Source organism: Lontra canadensis, unplaced genomic scaffold (assembly GCF_010015895.1).
Source record: "Lontra canadensis isolate GAN:19392208 unplaced genomic scaffold, GSC_riverotter_1.0 scaffold35, whole genome shotgun sequence".
Classification (NCBI taxonomy): domain Eukaryota; kingdom Metazoa; phylum Chordata; class Mammalia; order Carnivora; family Mustelidae; genus Lontra; species Lontra canadensis.
The window spans coordinates 14,106,285-14,124,699 of NW_022631029.1; the positions used below are offsets into that span (position 1 = coordinate 14,106,285).

Here is an 18,415-nt window from a genome sequence, read left to right on the forward strand (position 1 = left end):
GGACATTATTTACAGATGAACAGGTTGCTTTAAAGAAGAAAGAAAAAGAAGCTTCTGAAAAATGGAACAATCCTTGGAAAAAATTTGACAGTGATAAAATAGTATGGGAAAAATTTCAAATTCTTGACCAGCCTAAGGTAAGAGTATCAAAATGAAGCATTTATGGAATATAAGACATCTTAATTTTACTTTCTAAAATGCTAAGCCATATTTATATCATAAAGCTTTTTAAAAATTATCTTTCCTATGTTACTGTAAAACAATGTTATTTTGAATTATGACCTCATCTAGTATCTATTTGCATTCTATAAATTGTCTTACTATGTAGGTAATTGTAGAGGCCTGAGGCACCTTGTTTAGGCTCTTGTAAAAGAGCTCTGCAAGTTTTTAGATGACCACGAAACTCTTAACACTGACTATGTGGTATCTGCCACAAGGTTATATCAAACATAAGTGATTGCTTATCAAGCATAAGTATACACCAGGTGTCCCTTAGGTAGTGTTTTAGTGACCTTTAAGTTGTGTCTGTGCTTAATATTATACAGAGAAAAAGTACCCTTGTTTTCTCTCTTAGACTTGTGCTAGCTCTTCCTGCATTCTGTCACAGTCTCCCAGTCAGATAACAGTGGTCCAGACTGATGGGCACCCACTACCTAGAGCTAGTCAGATTTTAGAGGTAAGTCATAGGTGTCACTACTTTGAATATATAAGCCCATTAATACTTGATCTTTATATTACCTATTTTCCTTGAAAGAGTAGACCTTAATACTCTCATTTTTAATTATTGGTTAATTTTTACTGAATGCACTATGCTCCTTAAATTTAAAAAAGTTATGAACTGTTTCTTTTATATGCATATAGTAATTGTTCCTTTCTAGTGAACACTTGCTTTTAACAAATGTATTCTGAAAATAGTATAGTAACCTAAAGGAGATGATTCTGACGGGAGACATTTTCAGCACTGGTAGATTTGTTATAGAATCCCTCCAAGTTAGATTGTTTGTATGGCTTTCATGGCTGTTTGTTCTGCTCCATATAGAGCTGACTGCCTATATCATAGAGTTTTATAGTTGTTGATAATTGCAATAAATTAGCCTTGATAGAAGACATTTTGCAAAAATCTATAGTTCTGGATGATAGGGTTTTTTTTTTGTTTTTGTTATGGATGATGTTTTTTTAAAGTGGGGGAGCAGCAGAGGTAGAGGGAGAGAGTATCTTCAGCAAGCTTCACTCTCATCACTCTGAGATCATGACCCAAGCCAAAATCAAGAGTTGGACACTTAACTGAGTGAGCCATTCAGGCACCCCTGCATGATAATTTTAAGTGTAAAGTTTAAAAATTAATGCATGCAAATACTACTAAAAACTGCAGCTAAAACTATTCATGAAGTTGGTAGGAATCAGTTGTTAGTTTATTTACATTTCAACATTAAGATTGAAGAATCTTTAATACTAAAGATATTAAGGTATTTTCAGTTTGCAAAAAAGTTTATGTTGAAATGTTAGTATATTATTTATTGCTTAATTTGCACTATTTTTAAGGTTATTATGTATGAGTAATTCATAGTATGATTGCTAATACAAATAAATAGCCATTTGAGGCTATTTTTAGGTGTTTTTACATTTTGTATATATTTTTAAATGCTAGCATGCATCTTTTTTTATAATACAAAAAACCAATAAAATTATTTATATCTTGCAGTAGAGATGGAAGTTGGGGATGGGAGAAAGACTAAAAAGTAAAATACACACTAAATGTAAGGCTGGACAACCTGTGGTTAAAGAATATGATTACTCATCCTCATAGTTTTTAAATACAGTTTTTATGCATTTTTATATGCATGTGGTAAGATATTGGAGAGATGCTATTGAGGGGAAGTGAATTTAACTGTGTAACTAAAAAACCTCCCTTCTTAAATGTCTGAAAACAGTTGGTTTCAGAAATCCAAGCCATAGCCAGAACTATTTATATTATTTGAATATCAAGTTAAACTTTTCATGTAATTAAGAGGAGCAGAAATTTGGTTACAGGCAGAATCACCAAGGCCAATTTTGTTAAAACACAAGGTAGTGCATATAAAGTGCTTAGAACAGTGACTGACAAATAGCAAGTGTTTGATGAAGGTTTACTCTATTTATAACTTAACAAAGCAGATCCATTTGGGGCTATGAGACTGTTACAGGTCTGTCATCTCAACAGCTTTCCTTCCTCTCTTTTCTTGATTGTCAGTCTTACACGTCCTCCCCCAGTGGAATGGCCCTGTATTCTCATCCCTATATTGTTCAGCCCAGACATTCTTTTATACTGCGTAATTTTGAACTATTCTGTGTTTAAGTTTCTTATTGCTATCACCATACCACAGTTCTGCATTTGGCCAGTAAAAAATTCTATTTTCATTCCTTTTGTTTTTTTAAATTTTATTTACTTATTTGACAGAGAGACAGAGTGACAAAGGGAGCACAAGCATGGGGAGTGGGAGAGGGAGAAGCAGGCTTCCCACCGAGCAGGGAGTCTGATGTGGGGCTCGATCCCAGGACCTTGGGATCATGACCTGAGCCGAAGGCAGATGCCTAATGACTGAGCCACCCAGGCGCCCCCTATTTTTATTCCTTTTCAACCTTTTTTTTTATTGTGGTAAAAGATACATAACATAGAATTTACCATTTTAATAATTTTTAAATGTGCCATATTGAGAGATTAAGTACATTCACATTGTCAGGCAACCATTACCACTGTCTACCTCCAGAATTTTTTCATCTCTGCAAACTGAAACTGTATCCATTAAACACTCCCCATTTCCTCCCCCACCCCGACTGCTGGAAACCATTCTAATTTGCCTGTGATTGTTGACTATTCTGAATAACTTTAAGTAGAATTATGTAATATTTGCCCTTTGGTGTCTGACAAAGTTCACTTATCTTAATGTTTTCAGGGTTCATCCATGTTCTATACTGTATCAGAATTTCATTCCTTTTCAAGGCTAAATAATATTTAGTTGTATTTATAAAATTGCATTTTGTTTATCCATCCAGATATCCAGACATTTGAATTGTTACCTCTTTTTGGCTACTGTGGAATAATGCTGCTATGAACATTACGTATAATCTTTTTGAGGCTTTGTTCTTAGTACTTTTGGCTACATACCCATAAGTGGAATTGTTGGATCCTATGGTATTTTATATTTAATTTTTTGGTTAAACTTTTATCAAATTTCTTTTCTATTTAAGAAGAGGGAGAAAAAAAAAAGTTTTTGTGGGGTGCTTGGGTGGGTCTGTTGGTTAAGCGTCTGCCTTGGGCTCAAGTCATGATCCCAGGGACCCCGGATCGAGTCCCACATTGGGCTCCCTGCTCAGCGGGGAGCCTGCTTCTCCTTCTTCCACTCTCCCTGCTTGTACTCTCTCTCTGTCAAGTAAATAAATAAAATCTTTAAAAAAATCTTTGTTTTTTTTTTTAAAAAGACCACATGCAAGCTCGTGGGGTATGAGGGGGAGCGTGGAGAGTGGAGGAACAGAGGCAGAAAGAGAGAATCTTAAGCAGGCTCCACACCCATTTTGGAGCCACGTGTGGGTCTTGATCTCATGACCCTGAGGTCGTGACCTGAGCTGAAGTCAAGAGTTGGAGGCTTAACTGACTGAGCCACCCAGGCACCCCAGACTTTTACCAATTTTCATTGGTAATTTTATGTTTAACTACTGTCCTCTTTTCCATAGTTCCTACACTATTGTACATTTCCATCAGCAGTGCACAAAGGTTCTCATTTCTCCACATTCTCATCAACTTTTTGTTTTTAAATAATAGATGACTTCTAATAGGTGTGAAGTAGTAGTAGCTCTTTGTAGTGTTGATTTACATTTCCTTTAATAATTTGTAATGTTGAACATTTTTTTCATAGCTTATTGGCTATCTCTGTATGTTCTTTGGAGAAGTATCTGTAAGTTTTTTTGCCCATTGAAAAAATTTTTTTTTTCATTGTTATAGGCATTCTTTTTTTTTTTTTTTTTTTTTTTTAATTTTTATTTCTATACGTGGGAGAGCATGAGAGGGGAGAGGGTCAGAGGGAGAAGCAGATTCCCCACTGAGCAGGGAGCCCAAAGCAGGACTCCCATCCTGGGACTCCAGGATCATGACCTGAGCCCAGTGCTGTCGCTTAACCAACTGACCCAGGCGTCCTCAGCTGTAGGCATTCTTTATAAATTTTGCATACCTATTCAGATATATTGTTTGCAAATATTTTGTATCATGCTGCATTTTACCTTTTCATTTGCTTGATAGAGCCCTTTGATGCACAAAAGCTTTTAATTTTGATGAAGTCTATTTTATGTTTTTGTTTTTGTTTTTTTCCTTTGTTGCCTGTGCTTTTGGTATCCTGTCTAATAAATCATTGCCAAATCTGATAGGGAGCTTTTCTATGTTTTCTTCTAAGAGTTTTAAGAGTTTTATAGTTTCAGCTCTTATGTTTAGGTCTTTGATCCATTTAGAGTTATTTTTTGTATGTAATATAAGACACAGGATGTTTTTTTCTTTTCCATATTTTGCATCTATATCCAGTTTGCTCTGCCATTTGTTTGAAAAGATTGTTCTTTCCCAGTTGAATGGTCTTGGCACATTTGTCAAAAATCATTCGACTGTTTATGGGAGTATTTAATTCTGGGCTGTCCGTTCTAGTCCATTGTTCTGTATGTCTCTTTATGTCATTGTCTCACTGTTTTAATTATCATACCTTTGTAGTAGGTTTTAAAAGCATTAATTCTCCAGTTTTTGTTGTTTTTCAAGATTGTTGTAGCTATTCAGGGTTTCTTGAGATATACCATGGGAATCTTAGGGTAGATTTTTTCATTTCTGCAAAATACAGCAAGTTTTTCATAGAGGTTACTTTGAATCTGTAGATTGCTCTAGGTGATCCTTTTTTTTTTTTTTTTTAAAGATTTTATTTATTTATTTGACAGATGGAGATTACAAGTAGGCAGAGAGAGAGGGGGGGGAAGCAGACTCCCTGCTGAGCAAAGAGCCCGATGCGGGGCTCGATCCCAGGACCCTGGGATCATGACCTGAGCCGAAGGCAGAGGCTTAACTCACTGAGCCACCCAGGTGCCCCTGCTCTAGGTGATCTTGACAGTACTTTTGATTCATGGATGCAATATCTTTCCATTTATTTGTGACTTCTTTAATGTCTTTTAGCAATGTTTTGTAGTTTTCCATGTACACAACTTGTTGCCTACTTATTCCTAGGCATTTTATTCTTTTTGGCGCTATTACACATGGAATTGCTTTCCTAATTTCCTTTTCCCAGATTGTTCATCATTAGTATATAGAAATGTGATTAGTTTTTCTGTGTTTGTTTTGTATCCTGCAACTTTGCTGTCTTTGTTTATTTCTAACATTTTATTTCTTGTGTAGAATCTTGAGGGTGATGATTATTGTATGGCACATGAACTTGTGGATCTTTCTGGAACTATATTGTTTTCTTAATGAGTAGATACATAAAACACTGGTTTGCATTAATAAGACATGCATATGTATGCATAATCCTACCTGGGTAATATGTATGAATAATTTCCTTTTTTGACTTTTACTTTGACTAAAAAATACTATGTAATATTTCTGGCATGCAAAAGGATATAAAGGATAATACAAAACACATTTCTACCCATGTCCTGTCCCAGAAACAGCGCATTATAGTATAGCGTAGTTTAGAGTTCATGAATTTTTATGGATTTCTATCAGTAATGGGACAAGCTTTTTTTTTTTTAAGATATTTTTACTCATTTAAGAGAGAGCACAGGCAGGGAGAGTGGCAGAGGGAGAGGGAAAAGCAGGCTCTCCACTGAGCAGGGAACCTGATGCGGGGTTTGATCCTAGGACCCTGGGATTATGAACTGAGCTGAAGGCAGTCGCCTACTAACTAAGCCACCCAGGCACCCCAAGACTTTTTCTTTTATAAAGATTTTATTTATTTATATATAGAGAGAGAATGAGCAGGAAAAGTGCCAGAGGAAGAGGGAGAAGAACACTCCTCACTGAGCAGGGAGCTGGATGTGGGGCTGAGCCAAAGGCAGACACTTAACCAACTGAGTCACCCAGGCACCCAGGACAAGAGTTTTTAAAAGTATAGTCCACAACCCAGTAGAATGAAAATGGAATACATATAACCATTATGTTCCTTCTCTTGTCAGTTTACTTCAGAATCTTGAGAATAATGTTTGTGGACTGTGAGGCTCTTCCCACAGCAGAACTGGGATGTGACTAAGTTATAACTTAGTCCCAATCCATTGATGGCCTTATTTCAGGACAAAGAAATACTGCAGTCTGACCAAAATGAGGCAGTACGGCCAGAGCCTTTTCCTCTCTACACAGGCAGTCTGGGACTCAAGGGAACTTTATCTCAGTTCTCCAAAATTGAACTCCCTAGAAAGAGACCTTTCTTATTCAAAACTAGGAGGGTCTCTTGGCCTTGCCAAAGAGATTTAATGGTTAACTAGAATAAGTAAATGGAATTGTTTAAAGGCTTGTTAGGCTCCAAGAAGTATACTAGGCACTTCACAGACTTGTGCATCCAGTTTTAGAATAAGAGCCAAATATACTAACACTTAAACAGGTGCAGGAGAGCACTAAGAGTAACTTACACATCCTGACTACCTGTAACAGTAGGCTGGATAGGTCTTTCTTTGTTCAAGGAGGGATATATAGGGAAAAATGGAGACTATGAAAATATTCACACTAGAAAGAGAGATATTCCTGCTGAGTACTCAGAAAAATCTCAAATAAGAAATATGTCTCATTTTGTGAAATAGGAAATTTTTAAAGAAAACACTGACTTAGATTTTATTTATTCCTATCTTATTCCACAAAGGACTTGAAGTGATTTAGGATATCCGTATACAAGAATAGACCCAAGATGAGAGTAATAGAAAACTAAGAATACAGTAGAAGGAAAGAAAAAAGATTTGGTAATGAAATAAATTGAAATCACAGGAAGGAGAAGAAATCACTGTGGGGACACTCCATGAATATAGGTAAAATTTTGTTTTTAAAGATTTTTATTTATTTATTTGAGAGAGAGGGAGAGGGAGTACAAGTGGGCTGAGGGGCAGAGGGAAAGGGAAGGGGACAAGCAGATTACCCATGGAGTGTGGAGCCTAATGCATTGTTCAGTCCCAGGAATATAAGATCATGACCTGAGTCAAAGTCAGACACTTAACTGACTGAGCCACCCAGGTGCCCCAAATATAGATAGAATTTTTAAATGAAAGTCTGACATAGAAGATTACGAATAGCTTATAAAGATACAACCTTGAATGATATGCTTTTTTGACGAAGAAAACAGCGAATAGATAGCTGTTAATAGGTATCAGAGAAAAAACTTCCCTAGACCAGAAAAAAAATTAAATGAAAGAGGCTGATTTGAAGAGACATCCTGATAACTGTTAAAATTTCATGAACAAGTATAGGCTTCTTCAGGCATTTAAAATAAGAAGACCGGGAACAAAACTCAAATTAACCATAGATTTCTTCTCTGTAGATGATAGAACAGTGTTTATAAAGGTTTATTTGTTTGTTGTTAACATATGTATTATTTGCTTCAGGGGTACAGGTCTGTGATTCATCAATTCACAGCACTCACCATAGCACATACCCTCCCCAAAGACCATCCCCAGCCACCCCATCCCTCCCATTCCCCTCCCCTCAAGCAACCCTCAGTTTGTTTTCTGAGATGATGAGTCTCTTATGGTTTGTCTCCCTCTCTGGTTTCGTCTTCTTTCATTTTTCCCTCCCTACCCCTATGATCCTCTGTCCTGTTTCTCACATTCTTCATATCAGTGAGATCATATGATAATTGTCTTTCTCTGATTGACTTATTTTGCTTAGCAAAATAGCCTCTAATTCCATTCATGTTGTTGCAAATAGCAAGATTTTGAGTTTCTTGATGGCTGCATAATATTCCATACACACACACACACACACACACACACACACACACATACATACATATATATGTATACAAACACACACACACACAACATCATCTTCATCCATTCATCTGTTGCTGGACATCCAGGCTCTTTCTGTAGTTCTGCTTTTGTGGACATTGCAGTCTGCTATAAACATTTGGGTGTGTGTGCCCCTTTGGATCACTACATTTGTATATTTAGGGTAAATACTCAGTACTGCAAATGCTGGGTTGTAGGGTAGCTCTATTTTCGACTCTTTGAGGAACCTCCATACTGTTTTCCAGAGTGGCTGTCCCAGCTTGCATTCCCACCAACAGCGTAGAAGGGCTCCCCTTTCTCTGCATCCTGGCCAACTCCTGTCATTTCCTGACTGGTTAACTTCAGCCATTCTGACTGGTGTGAAGTGGTATCTCACTATGGTTTTGATTTGTATCTCCCTGATCCCAAGTGATATAGGGCACTTTTTCCTGTGTCCGTTGGCCGTTTGGATGTCTTCTTTACAGAAATGTCTGTCCATGTCTTCTGCCCATTTCTCGATTGTATTGTTTGTTCTTTGGGTGTTGAGTTTGGTAGGTTCTTTATACACTTTGGATACTAACCCTTTTTCAGACATGCCATTTGCAAATATCTTCTCCCATTCTGTTGGTTGTCTTTTGGTTTTGTTAACTGTTTCCTTTGTTGTGTAAATGATTTTGATCTTGATGAAGTCCCAGTAGTTCCTTTTTGCCCTTGCTTCCCTTGCCTCTGGTGGTGTTTCTAGGAAGAAGTTGCTGTGGCTGAGGTGGAAGAGGTGGCTGCCTGTGTTCTCCTCAAGGATTTTTGAAGGATTCCTGTCTCACATTGAGGTCTTTCATCCATTTTGAGTCTGTTTTTTGTGTGTGGTGTAAGGAAATGGTCTAGTTTCATTCTTCTGATGTGGCTGTCCAGTTCTCCCAGCACCATTTGTTGAAGAGACTCATTTTTCCATTGGACATTCTTTCCCGCTTTGTCAATGATTAGTTGATCATAGAGTTGTGGGTCCATTTCTGGGCTCTCTGTTCTGTTCCATTGATCTGTGTGTGTGTTTTTGTGCCAGTACCATACTGTCTTGATGATCACAGCTTTGTAATAGAGCTTGAAGTCTGGAATTGTGATGCCACCAACTTTGGTTTTCTTTTTCAACATCCCTCTGGCTATTCGGGATCTTTTCTGGTTCTATACAAATTTTAGGATTATTTGTTCCATTTCTTTGAAAAAGTTGGTGGTATTTTGATAGGGATTGCCTTAAATGTGTAGATTGTTCTAGGTAGCATAGACATTGTCACAATGTTTGTTCTTCCAGTCCGTGAGCATGGAACTTTTTTCTATTTCTTTGTGTCTTCTTCAGTGTCTTTCATGAGTACTCTATATAGGTTTTTGAGTACAGATTCTTTGCCTCTTTGGTTAGGTTTATTCGTAGGTATCTTAAGGTTTTGGGTGCAATTTTAGATGGGATCAACTCCTTAATTTCTCTTTCTTCTATCTTGTTGTTGGTATATAGAAATGCAACTGAATTCTCTGCATTGATTTTATACCCTGACATTCTACTGAATTCCTGTATGAGTTCTAGCAGTTTTGGAGTAGAGTCTTTTGGGTTTTCCACATAAAGTATCATGTTATCTGCAAAGACTGAGAGTTTGACTTCTTTGCCGATTTGGGTGCCTTTTATTTCTTTTTGTTGTCTGATTGCCAAGGCTAGGACTTCTAGTACTGTGTTGAATAGCAATGGTGATAGTGGACAGCCCTGCCGTGTTCCTGACCTTCGGGGAAAAGCTTTCAGTTTTTCCCCATTGAGAATGGTAATTGCTATGGGATTTCATAGATGGCTTTGATGTTATTGAGGTATGTACCCTCTATCCCTACACTTTGAAGAGTTTTGATCATGAAAGGATGCTGTACTTTGTCAAATGCTTTTTCAGCATCTATTGAGAGTACCATATGGTTCTTGGTCTTTCTTTTATTAATGTATTGTATCACATTGATTGATTTGCGGATGTTGATCCAACCTTGCAGCCCAGGAATAAATCCTACTTGGTCCTGGTGCATAATCCTTTTAATGTACTGTTGGATCCTATTGGTTAGTATTTTGGTGAGAATTTTTGCGTCTATGTTCATCAAGGATATTGGTCTGTAATTCTCCCTTTTGATGGGGTCTTTGTCTGGTTTTGGGATCAAGGTAATGCTGGTCTCATAAAATGAGTTTGGAAGTTCTCCTTCCATTTCTGTTTTTTGGAACAGTTTTAGGAGAATAGGTATTAATTCTTCTTTAAATGTTTGGTAGAATTCCCCTGGGAAGCCATCTGGCCCTGGGCTCTTGTTTGTTCAGAGATTTTTGATGACTACTTTAATTTCCTTACTGGTTATGTGTCTGTTCAGGTTTCCTATTTCTTCCTGGTTCAGTTTTGGTAGTTTATATGTCTGTAGGAATGCATCCATTTCTTTTAGAGCTGGCATATAGTTGCTTATAATATGTTTTTAGAATTGTATTTTTTTGGTGTTGTTTGTGATCTCTCCTTTTCCTTTATCTTAAAATTTTTTTTCCTTTTTTTTTTTTTAAAGATTTATTCATTAATTTGAGAGAGAGAGAGAGCAAGTACGAGTGAGAGAGGAGAAGCAGAGGGAGCAGGCAGAAGGAGAGGGAGAAGCAGACTCCCCTCTGAGCAGGGAGCCCATTGTGGGACTTCATCCCTGGACCCCTGGGATTATGACCCGAACCCAAGGAGATGCTTAACCAACAGGAGCACCCACAGGTGCTCCTGTGATTTCTCCTGTTTCATTCATGATTTTACTTGTTTGGGTCCTTTCTCTTTTCTTTTTGACAAATCAGGCCAGGTGTTTATTAGTCTTATTAATTCTTTCAGAGAACTAGCTCCTAGTTTTGGGGCTCTGTTCTGTTCTTTTGGTTTCTATTTCATTGATTTCTACTCTGGTCTTTATTATTTCTCTTCACCTGCTGGGTTTAGGCTTTGCCATTCTTTCTCCAGCTCTTTAGGTGTCCTTAGGTCTTTGTGGATAGGTCTGCTGCCAATCTAATGTTTCTACCTTTGTAGTTTACAGACCCTTTGTTCGGAGGTGCTTTCAGGATTTTCTCTTTGTCTCTGACATTTGTAAGTGTTACTATTACATGTCAGGGTGTTGAACCATTTTTATTGATTTTGAGGGGGATTCTCTTTGCCTCCTGGATTTTTTTTTTAATTTTTTTTTTTATTCAAGATTCTATTGATTAATTTGACAGGGAGAGATCACAAGTAGGCAGAGGAGCAGGCGGAGGGGTGGGGGGAAGCAGGCTCCCCACTGAGCAGAGAGCCTGATGGGGAGCTCTATCCCAGGACCCTGGGATCATGACCTGAGCTGAAGGCATAGGCTTAACCCACTAAGCCACCCAGGTGCCCTGCCTCCTGGATTTTGACGCCTTTTTCCTTCTCTAATTTAGGGAAGTTCTCTGCTATAATTTACTACAATAAACCTTCTGCCCCTCTCTCTTCCTTCTTTTTCTGGGATCCCAATTATTCTTATCTTTTGCTTTATGTTATTACTTACTTCTTGAATTCTCCCCTCACGATCTAGTAGTTTATCTCTCTTTTTCTCACTTCTTTATTCTCTATCATTTGGTCTTCTATATCACTAATTTTCCCTTCTGCTTCATTTATCCTAGCAGTTAGAGCCTTCATGTTTGATTGCACCTCATTAATTGCTTTTTCTATTTCAACTTGGTTAGATTTTATTTCTCCAGAATTGGATTCTCTAGTATCTTCTATGCTTTCTTCAAGCTCAGCTACTATCTTTACAGTCGTCATTCTGAACTCTAGTTCTGACATCTTACTAATGTCCGTGATGATTAGGTCCCTGACAGTTGGTACCACCTCTTCTTTTTTTTTTTTGAGGTGAGTTTTCCTATTTTGTCATTTTGTCCAGAGAATACATGGTCAAGAGAAAAAAAATGCTAAAAGGGTAACAACGTCCCCAGAAAAATATACACTAAATAAATCAGAAGAGACCTGAAACTGCGGGGGAGGGAGGGGAACAACAACAACAAAAAGAATATGATTAGGCTGGTGAATAGAACGGAGCTGCACAGTAGATTTTGTGTGTATTTTGCTATGTTTGAACAAACTGCCTCCTAAAATTTTAAAGAGAAACTTACATACATATATACAAAAATGAGGGTAAATACAATGTAGGGATGGACTATGACTGTAAAAATGAACATGTAAGAAGATTTTTAAAAAGGAATTGATAAGAAGTTGGTTGAAAGAATAATGAAAGATAATTTTAAAAAAATGTGATCAGGCGGGTGAATAGAACAAAACTATATATTAGATTTAGGGTATATTTTAGTCTGTTACAAGAAACTGCATCCCAAACTTAAAGAAAGAAAACTTATATACAAAAAATAAAGCTATATACAATGAAGGGATAGAATATGACTATAAAAATGAAAATTAAAAAAGATTTTAAAGAAGCAGTTGATAAGAAGTTGGTTGGAAGAGGAAAGAGGAAAAATTAAAAAAAAAATCTAAAAAAAATTTTTTTTTTAAATTAACTTTGAAATACTAAAGAATCATGGGGGAAAAGCCATAAATTCTTTGTGCTGTATTCCTCTGGTCTGGAGTTTTGTGGTTCTGATTATTTGGTAAACTTGGTCTTTGTTGGATTTTTTTTTTTTTTTTTTAAGATTTTATTTATTTGTTTGAGAGAGAATCAGAGAGAGGATGAGAGGAGAGCAATCAGTGGGAGAAGCAGACTCCCTGCCGAGCAGGGAGTCCGATGTGGGACCCGATCCTGGAACTCCAGGATCATGACCTGAGCCGAGGGCAGTCACTTAACCAACTGAACCACCCAGGCGCCCTTGGTTGGATGTTCTTGCTGATCTGGGAGAAGCGCCTGTTGCAGTGATTCTCAAATGTCTTTGCATGGGCAAAATTTCACTGTCCTTGTTGGGCCAGGCTGAGTAACCTGCTTAGGTTTGCTCTGGGTAGCTTTTGTTCCCTGAAATCTTTCTGTATAGCTTTGGAGGATGAGAATGAGAATGGTGGCCTCCCAATATCCAGGCCCAGAGATACTTTGAACTCGGGGCCCCACTCCTCAGTGAGAGCTCAGAGAAAAGCAGTCAATCACTCCCGTCTCCATGGTCTCCAGCTGCACTCCGAGCTCACCTGGCCTGTGACTGAGCGTTTCTATCTCCGGCACAGGACCTTGTTTGGAGTTTACAAACCTAGCAGATTTCTGCAGTGTGCTCCCATGCTATTCTTTCTAGGGGGGGAAGGGGAGTCTCCCTGGATCTGCCACTTGTTCACTCTGTGCTTGAAGAGTAGTGGCCTGACTGTGCCACCGATCATGGTTTATGGCAACCCCACGCTGAGAGCCCCCTCCTCGGCTCCTGTCTTTGCAGCCAGCTTCCTTTCTCCAATATGTGGGAGCTGTGGCACACTCAGGCACATCTGGTCTTTCTGTGACCCTGAGGGTCCTGAGACCACACTGTCCCAGCAAGGGTTCCAGCCTCCGCTTAGCCACTGGAGTGATGTCCCTCTATGGAGCAGACTTCTAAAAGTTTTGATTTTGTGCTCCACTGCTCTGTCACTTACCAGGAGCCAGCTGATGGAGGTTCCCCCCACCTGTGGTCTGTCTTCCCAGATATTGCCTCGGATTCATTTCTCCACATGTCCTGCCTTCCAGAAAGTAGTCCTTTTTATGTTGATATCATTGCTGCTATTCTTTTCTTCGATCTCCTGTTGAGTTTGTAGATGTTCAGAATGGTTTGATAACTATATAGCTGAATTCCCCTTGTAGAGATTTAGGTACACTGAGACAAAGAATTTAATGCCTAAACAGCACGTTCACATGTAAAGGGACCATCAAGTTATGTTCAGACCTATAAGAATTTATAAAATACTCTTCCCAAAGATCTTTCTCTGATTTTTTTTTAAGCAGTTTTTAAAGATTATTCCTGGGTCAGAAAAGTGAATCAGAATTAAAACACAATAAGGAATTTATGGTTTAAAAACAGGGAATATATAGCTGACACAAAGTCTCTGTAAGACTTTGTGAAATAAGGTAAATTGCAAAAAAATACATACAATGTCACCATTTCCATGTTTAAAGGAAAAAAAATCTGGAAGACCTATTAACAAATACAAATACGTAAAAGAAAACAGATTGTTGGCATTGTCAAAGAGTAATGGAAACAAAGGTGACCTTTCCACTTTTGTTCTTTATGCTTTTGTTTTATGCCTTATATTTTTATGTTGATATGTTGCATGATCTCTCTGTAAAGACAGTTAATTATGATTCTGAAACCCGGATAAAGGTTTAAGAATACAGAAAGCAAAGATAATCACTACTTTAAGTATAAAGAGACTATCTACTAATGTAACTTGTACAACAGAAAACAAAAATCAACTCTGAAATGTCAGAAATCTTTTATTTAAAAGCAGAGGTATGAGAACCGCCTCCTCCCCCGCTGCTTAAAAGAGATACACTTGAAATAGAATTATACATTATTAAAAATAGATAACGTAAGCCAATCAAAATTAAAAAAAAACACAAAAAGCAAAATTGCTTGTAATTTTAGAAACATTACTTTGGGAGAGAAAGCTGTTAACTTACTCATTTTAATGTAGGCTCTATGCCTAGGGTGGAGCCCAGTATGAGACTTGAACACATAGCCCTAGGGATGCTTGACTGAGTCACCCAGGCAACCCCATAAAAAATTATTTTTGATAAAAAGTAGAGTCAATAACAAAGGTGTAATTATAATATTTTTGTGATTCATAAGCCAAAAGTAAGTAGGAGAAATTGAGGCACATTTTTACTGGGGTATTATCAGAGTATTTGGACCATGAAAGTATCAGTGATTTTATTTTCTACAAATACACATACCAAATTTTTAAATGTCAACAGAACATTTACAAAATTTGCTATAATGTTATAAGAAAAACATAACCAAAAATTAAAGTCAGGCAGAAAATATTGACAATAAATAAGCTTTTACAAACTTAAAAATACTAAGATCCCATGATCAAGATACTGAACCTTGGTTATAAACTTCTATTATCTCCCCTTAAGGTCATTTCTTGAGATAATAGAAAAATGAGGGAAGGGTACTTTTTTGGTTTGTTGGATTGGTAGGTGGCCTGTGGTAGAAATTAACCCAGCATCTCTGTGGGGAAGGAAAATGAATTTTTAGAATTCTGTTCTTGTTGACATGCTTTCCCCCATCCCCTGATGTCATTGTCTTAAACAGTGCCTCACTCTCTGTTAACTGTAAATTGGATCTCTGTTCTAGCTGTCCTCTAGAATAAAATCCTGGGCCAGTCCTTGCTTAAATCTTACTACTTTGCAGGAACTTGGAAAAATCAGGTGGAGACTACTCTACTCCTTCCTGTTCATACTCACTTGTCTTGTGAATTACAATAACAGTCTAAGGAATGCTCCCTAAAAAGAAGCTCTGGGGGAGTGATTATAGTTTAACACCCTAAGTTTCAACCCTAGGGCTAGTCTGCTCTTTGCCATTCCTCCCACTGAATATTTGGCTGTTCACTGCTGGAAAAGTTTGGTTGATAGTGCCAGGAAAAAAAATGAACTGCTGCAAATAACAAAAATGTTGGAGGAGCACAGCTATTTCAAAGGAAGCAGTGTAGATAGAGTATATCAGAGTCTAACAGAAGCAAAAATATTAGGACAGATAAATTGATAAATTTAGTCTAATGAACATAATAAAAGAAGTAAGGGAAAGTGTTACAAATGAGAACATAGAACAGAGACAACCATGCAGAAAATTTAGGTGTGAAACATAAAAAAAAGTATAAAATACAATAGATGTGAAATAGTGGGAATGATAGAGCTAGGGAGTAAATTAATAATTGGTAGGATATATTTGGAAAATATCTTGAAAAGGGAAAGGACAAATAGGGAAAAAAATTTAAGGCAGTATGTTAATGAAAATAGAAATGCTGACTTTTCCCTCCAAACAAGAGGGACATTGGGAGAAGAGAGGAAATATTTGAAAAAGTAATTGAGATCCGTTTGTTAACTGACCTCAGATTTAAAGGGCTAGAAAGCACCCCAAAAAGAGAATAAGGAAGACCTCATTATACATACTAACCTGAAATTTAAGAATATGGAAGAACCAGAAATTCTAAAAGCCTGCAAAAGGAAAGAACAAGCAATATATAAGAGAACAAGTATGAGCTTTTTTTTTTTTCCCGGCAGTAGCACTGGGTACAAGATAACTATTACAATTTAGAATTTAATATCTAGCCAAACTGTCATTGAAATGAGAGTAGATAATAAAATATCCTCAGGCATTAAAGTGCTCTGAGGATTTTTATTAAAAGGTGACACTGAAAACAGTTTGGAATGAAGTGCTTAACCGAAAAGGTAAGGTAAACTAAGGGATGCTGTAAGAGATTTGTGATTATTTACCTTAGTAGAGTGGATTTTTACCTTTATAACAAATAAAAAAGGTCTAGTTAATACCAATCTTGATGGGTTGGCAGAGGAAGGCAAGGTCAAAGGATATGAGAGCATATTAAAGTTCTTATTAGAAGATGATATCTTTGATGTCAAAAATTTAAAGAGAGCCTTAAAAATAAAGTAAGATAAAGTGGAATGTAAGATTAAGATAGAAATAGGACCAAATACATCAATAAATATAATAAATCTAAGTGAACCAAAACTCACCAATTAAGAAAATACTGATTAGCATAAAGAAATCTAGATACTTTCTAGAATACAAGACACATGTAAAGCATACGAATGCATCAAGGTTTAAAATAATAGGATTAAAAAAAAAGAAATGTAAACCAAAATAAAATTGTTATTGCTACACTAATAAAAATAAGGTCATTATTAGGGGTGGTGAGGGTTGTAAATATAGATAGAAGATTTAGGAAATCAAGAAATAACAATTTTTAACACGCATGAATCTGATAAAATAAATGAAGCAAAAATTGGTAGTTTTAAATAAATGAAGACTTCAATATCTCAGTTTCTCAATTGAGAAATTGCTAAAACTACAGAGAAATTGTTTTCAAAGATTTATTTACTTATTTATTTATTTTAGAAAGTGAGAAAGATCATGAGTGGGAGGGGCAGGGGCAGAGACAGGACAGACATTTTATCAAAGAAGACATACTACAGATGGTCAATAGACCTATGAAGAGATACTCAGCATCACTTAGCATCAGGGAAATGCAAATGAAAAGTATAATGAGATATCACCTCACACCTGTCAGAATGGCTAAAATCAAAAAAACAAGAAACAACAAGTATTGGCATGGATGTGGAGAAAAAGGAACTGTCACATGCTCTTAGTAGGACTGCAAACTTTTGCAGCCACTGTGGAAAAGAGTATGCTTAGAAAATGAAAAATAGAACTACCATATGACCCAGTAATTGCAGAACTGGGTTTTTACCCAAAGAATAAGAAAACACTAATTCGAATAGGTAGGTGCACCCCTATGTTCATTGCAGCATTATTTACAACGGCCAAATTACGGAAGCAGCCCAAGTATCCATAGATGAATGGATAAAGAAGATATGGTATAGGGGTGCCTGGGTGGCTCAGTGGGTTAAAGCCTCTGCCTTTGGCTCAGGTCACGATCCCAGGGTCCTGGGATCAAGCACCACATTGGGCTCTCTGCTCAGCAGGGAGCCTGCTTCCTCCTCTCTCTCTGCCTACCTCTCTGTCTACTTGTGATCTCTGTCTGTCAAATAAATAAAATCTTAAAAAAAAAAAAGAAGATATGGTGTATGTACAATGGAATATAACCCAGCTATAAAAAAGAATGAAATCTTGCCATTTGCAACAACATGGAGCTAGAGAGTAAAATGCTAAGCAAAGTAAGTCAGAGAAGGACAGATACCGTATTATTTCACTCAAATGTGTATGTAAAAAAAATTCAAAGATAAACTGAAAAAACAGATTTGAAACCAAATCTGGTTAAATCATATGTAAGAAACGTGAACAGAGTTCTAAGGTGATTGAGTGCCATGTTGAGAAGGTCTTATAAGGAGTTCAAAGGGCCATTTGTTTTTCTTTTCCATTTTCATCCTTAAGATAACGTTTTTAGAGCTAGAATTGTTCAGTTACCTACCTGAAGATAATGCTCCTTTTGAAGTGGTTCTTTTAGGCTTAAAGAAATGTGATGGTTTTTATCTCTTTAAAACATGTAAGAATACATGAGATACTAAGATTTTTTTTCTTTTTTATAAATATTTCCTTTGATTTAAGCAACTGCTTATAAACTAGGAGCTTTGCCATTGTTTCTGTTAAAAACAAAGGCAGAAAGTAACATCAGGTATATTGCCATTGTAGTATTCTGTCCAACTATTTTTTAAATCGTATCCTGCAGTTATTCTGTATAACAAAGTGTTTGTTGCTTAGCTTTTGCCTTTCAGGACAATCTGAGTAGAATATATTCTTTTCTTTTTGTTAGAGCATACC

At 36.9% G+C, this 18,415-nt stretch overlaps 1 protein-coding gene across 4 annotated transcripts in view; it reads left to right on the plus strand.

Moving 5' to 3' along the window:
- CCDC66 (coiled-coil domain containing 66) overlaps positions 1 to 18,415 on the plus strand; it is a 67,917-nt gene that overhangs the window by 15,075 nt on the left and 34,427 nt on the right. For 2 of the 4 annotated variants that reach the window (XM_032868347.1, XM_032868349.1), the window contains exons 8-9: positions 2 to 137; positions 575 to 676. In XM_032868347.1, the coding sequence (XP_032724238.1) occupies positions 2 to 137; positions 575 to 676 (238 nt within the window). The remainder of the gene's footprint in view (position 1; positions 138 to 574; positions 677 to 18,415) is intronic. The other 2 variants (XM_032868348.1, XM_032868350.1) reach the window with 1 other exon arrangement.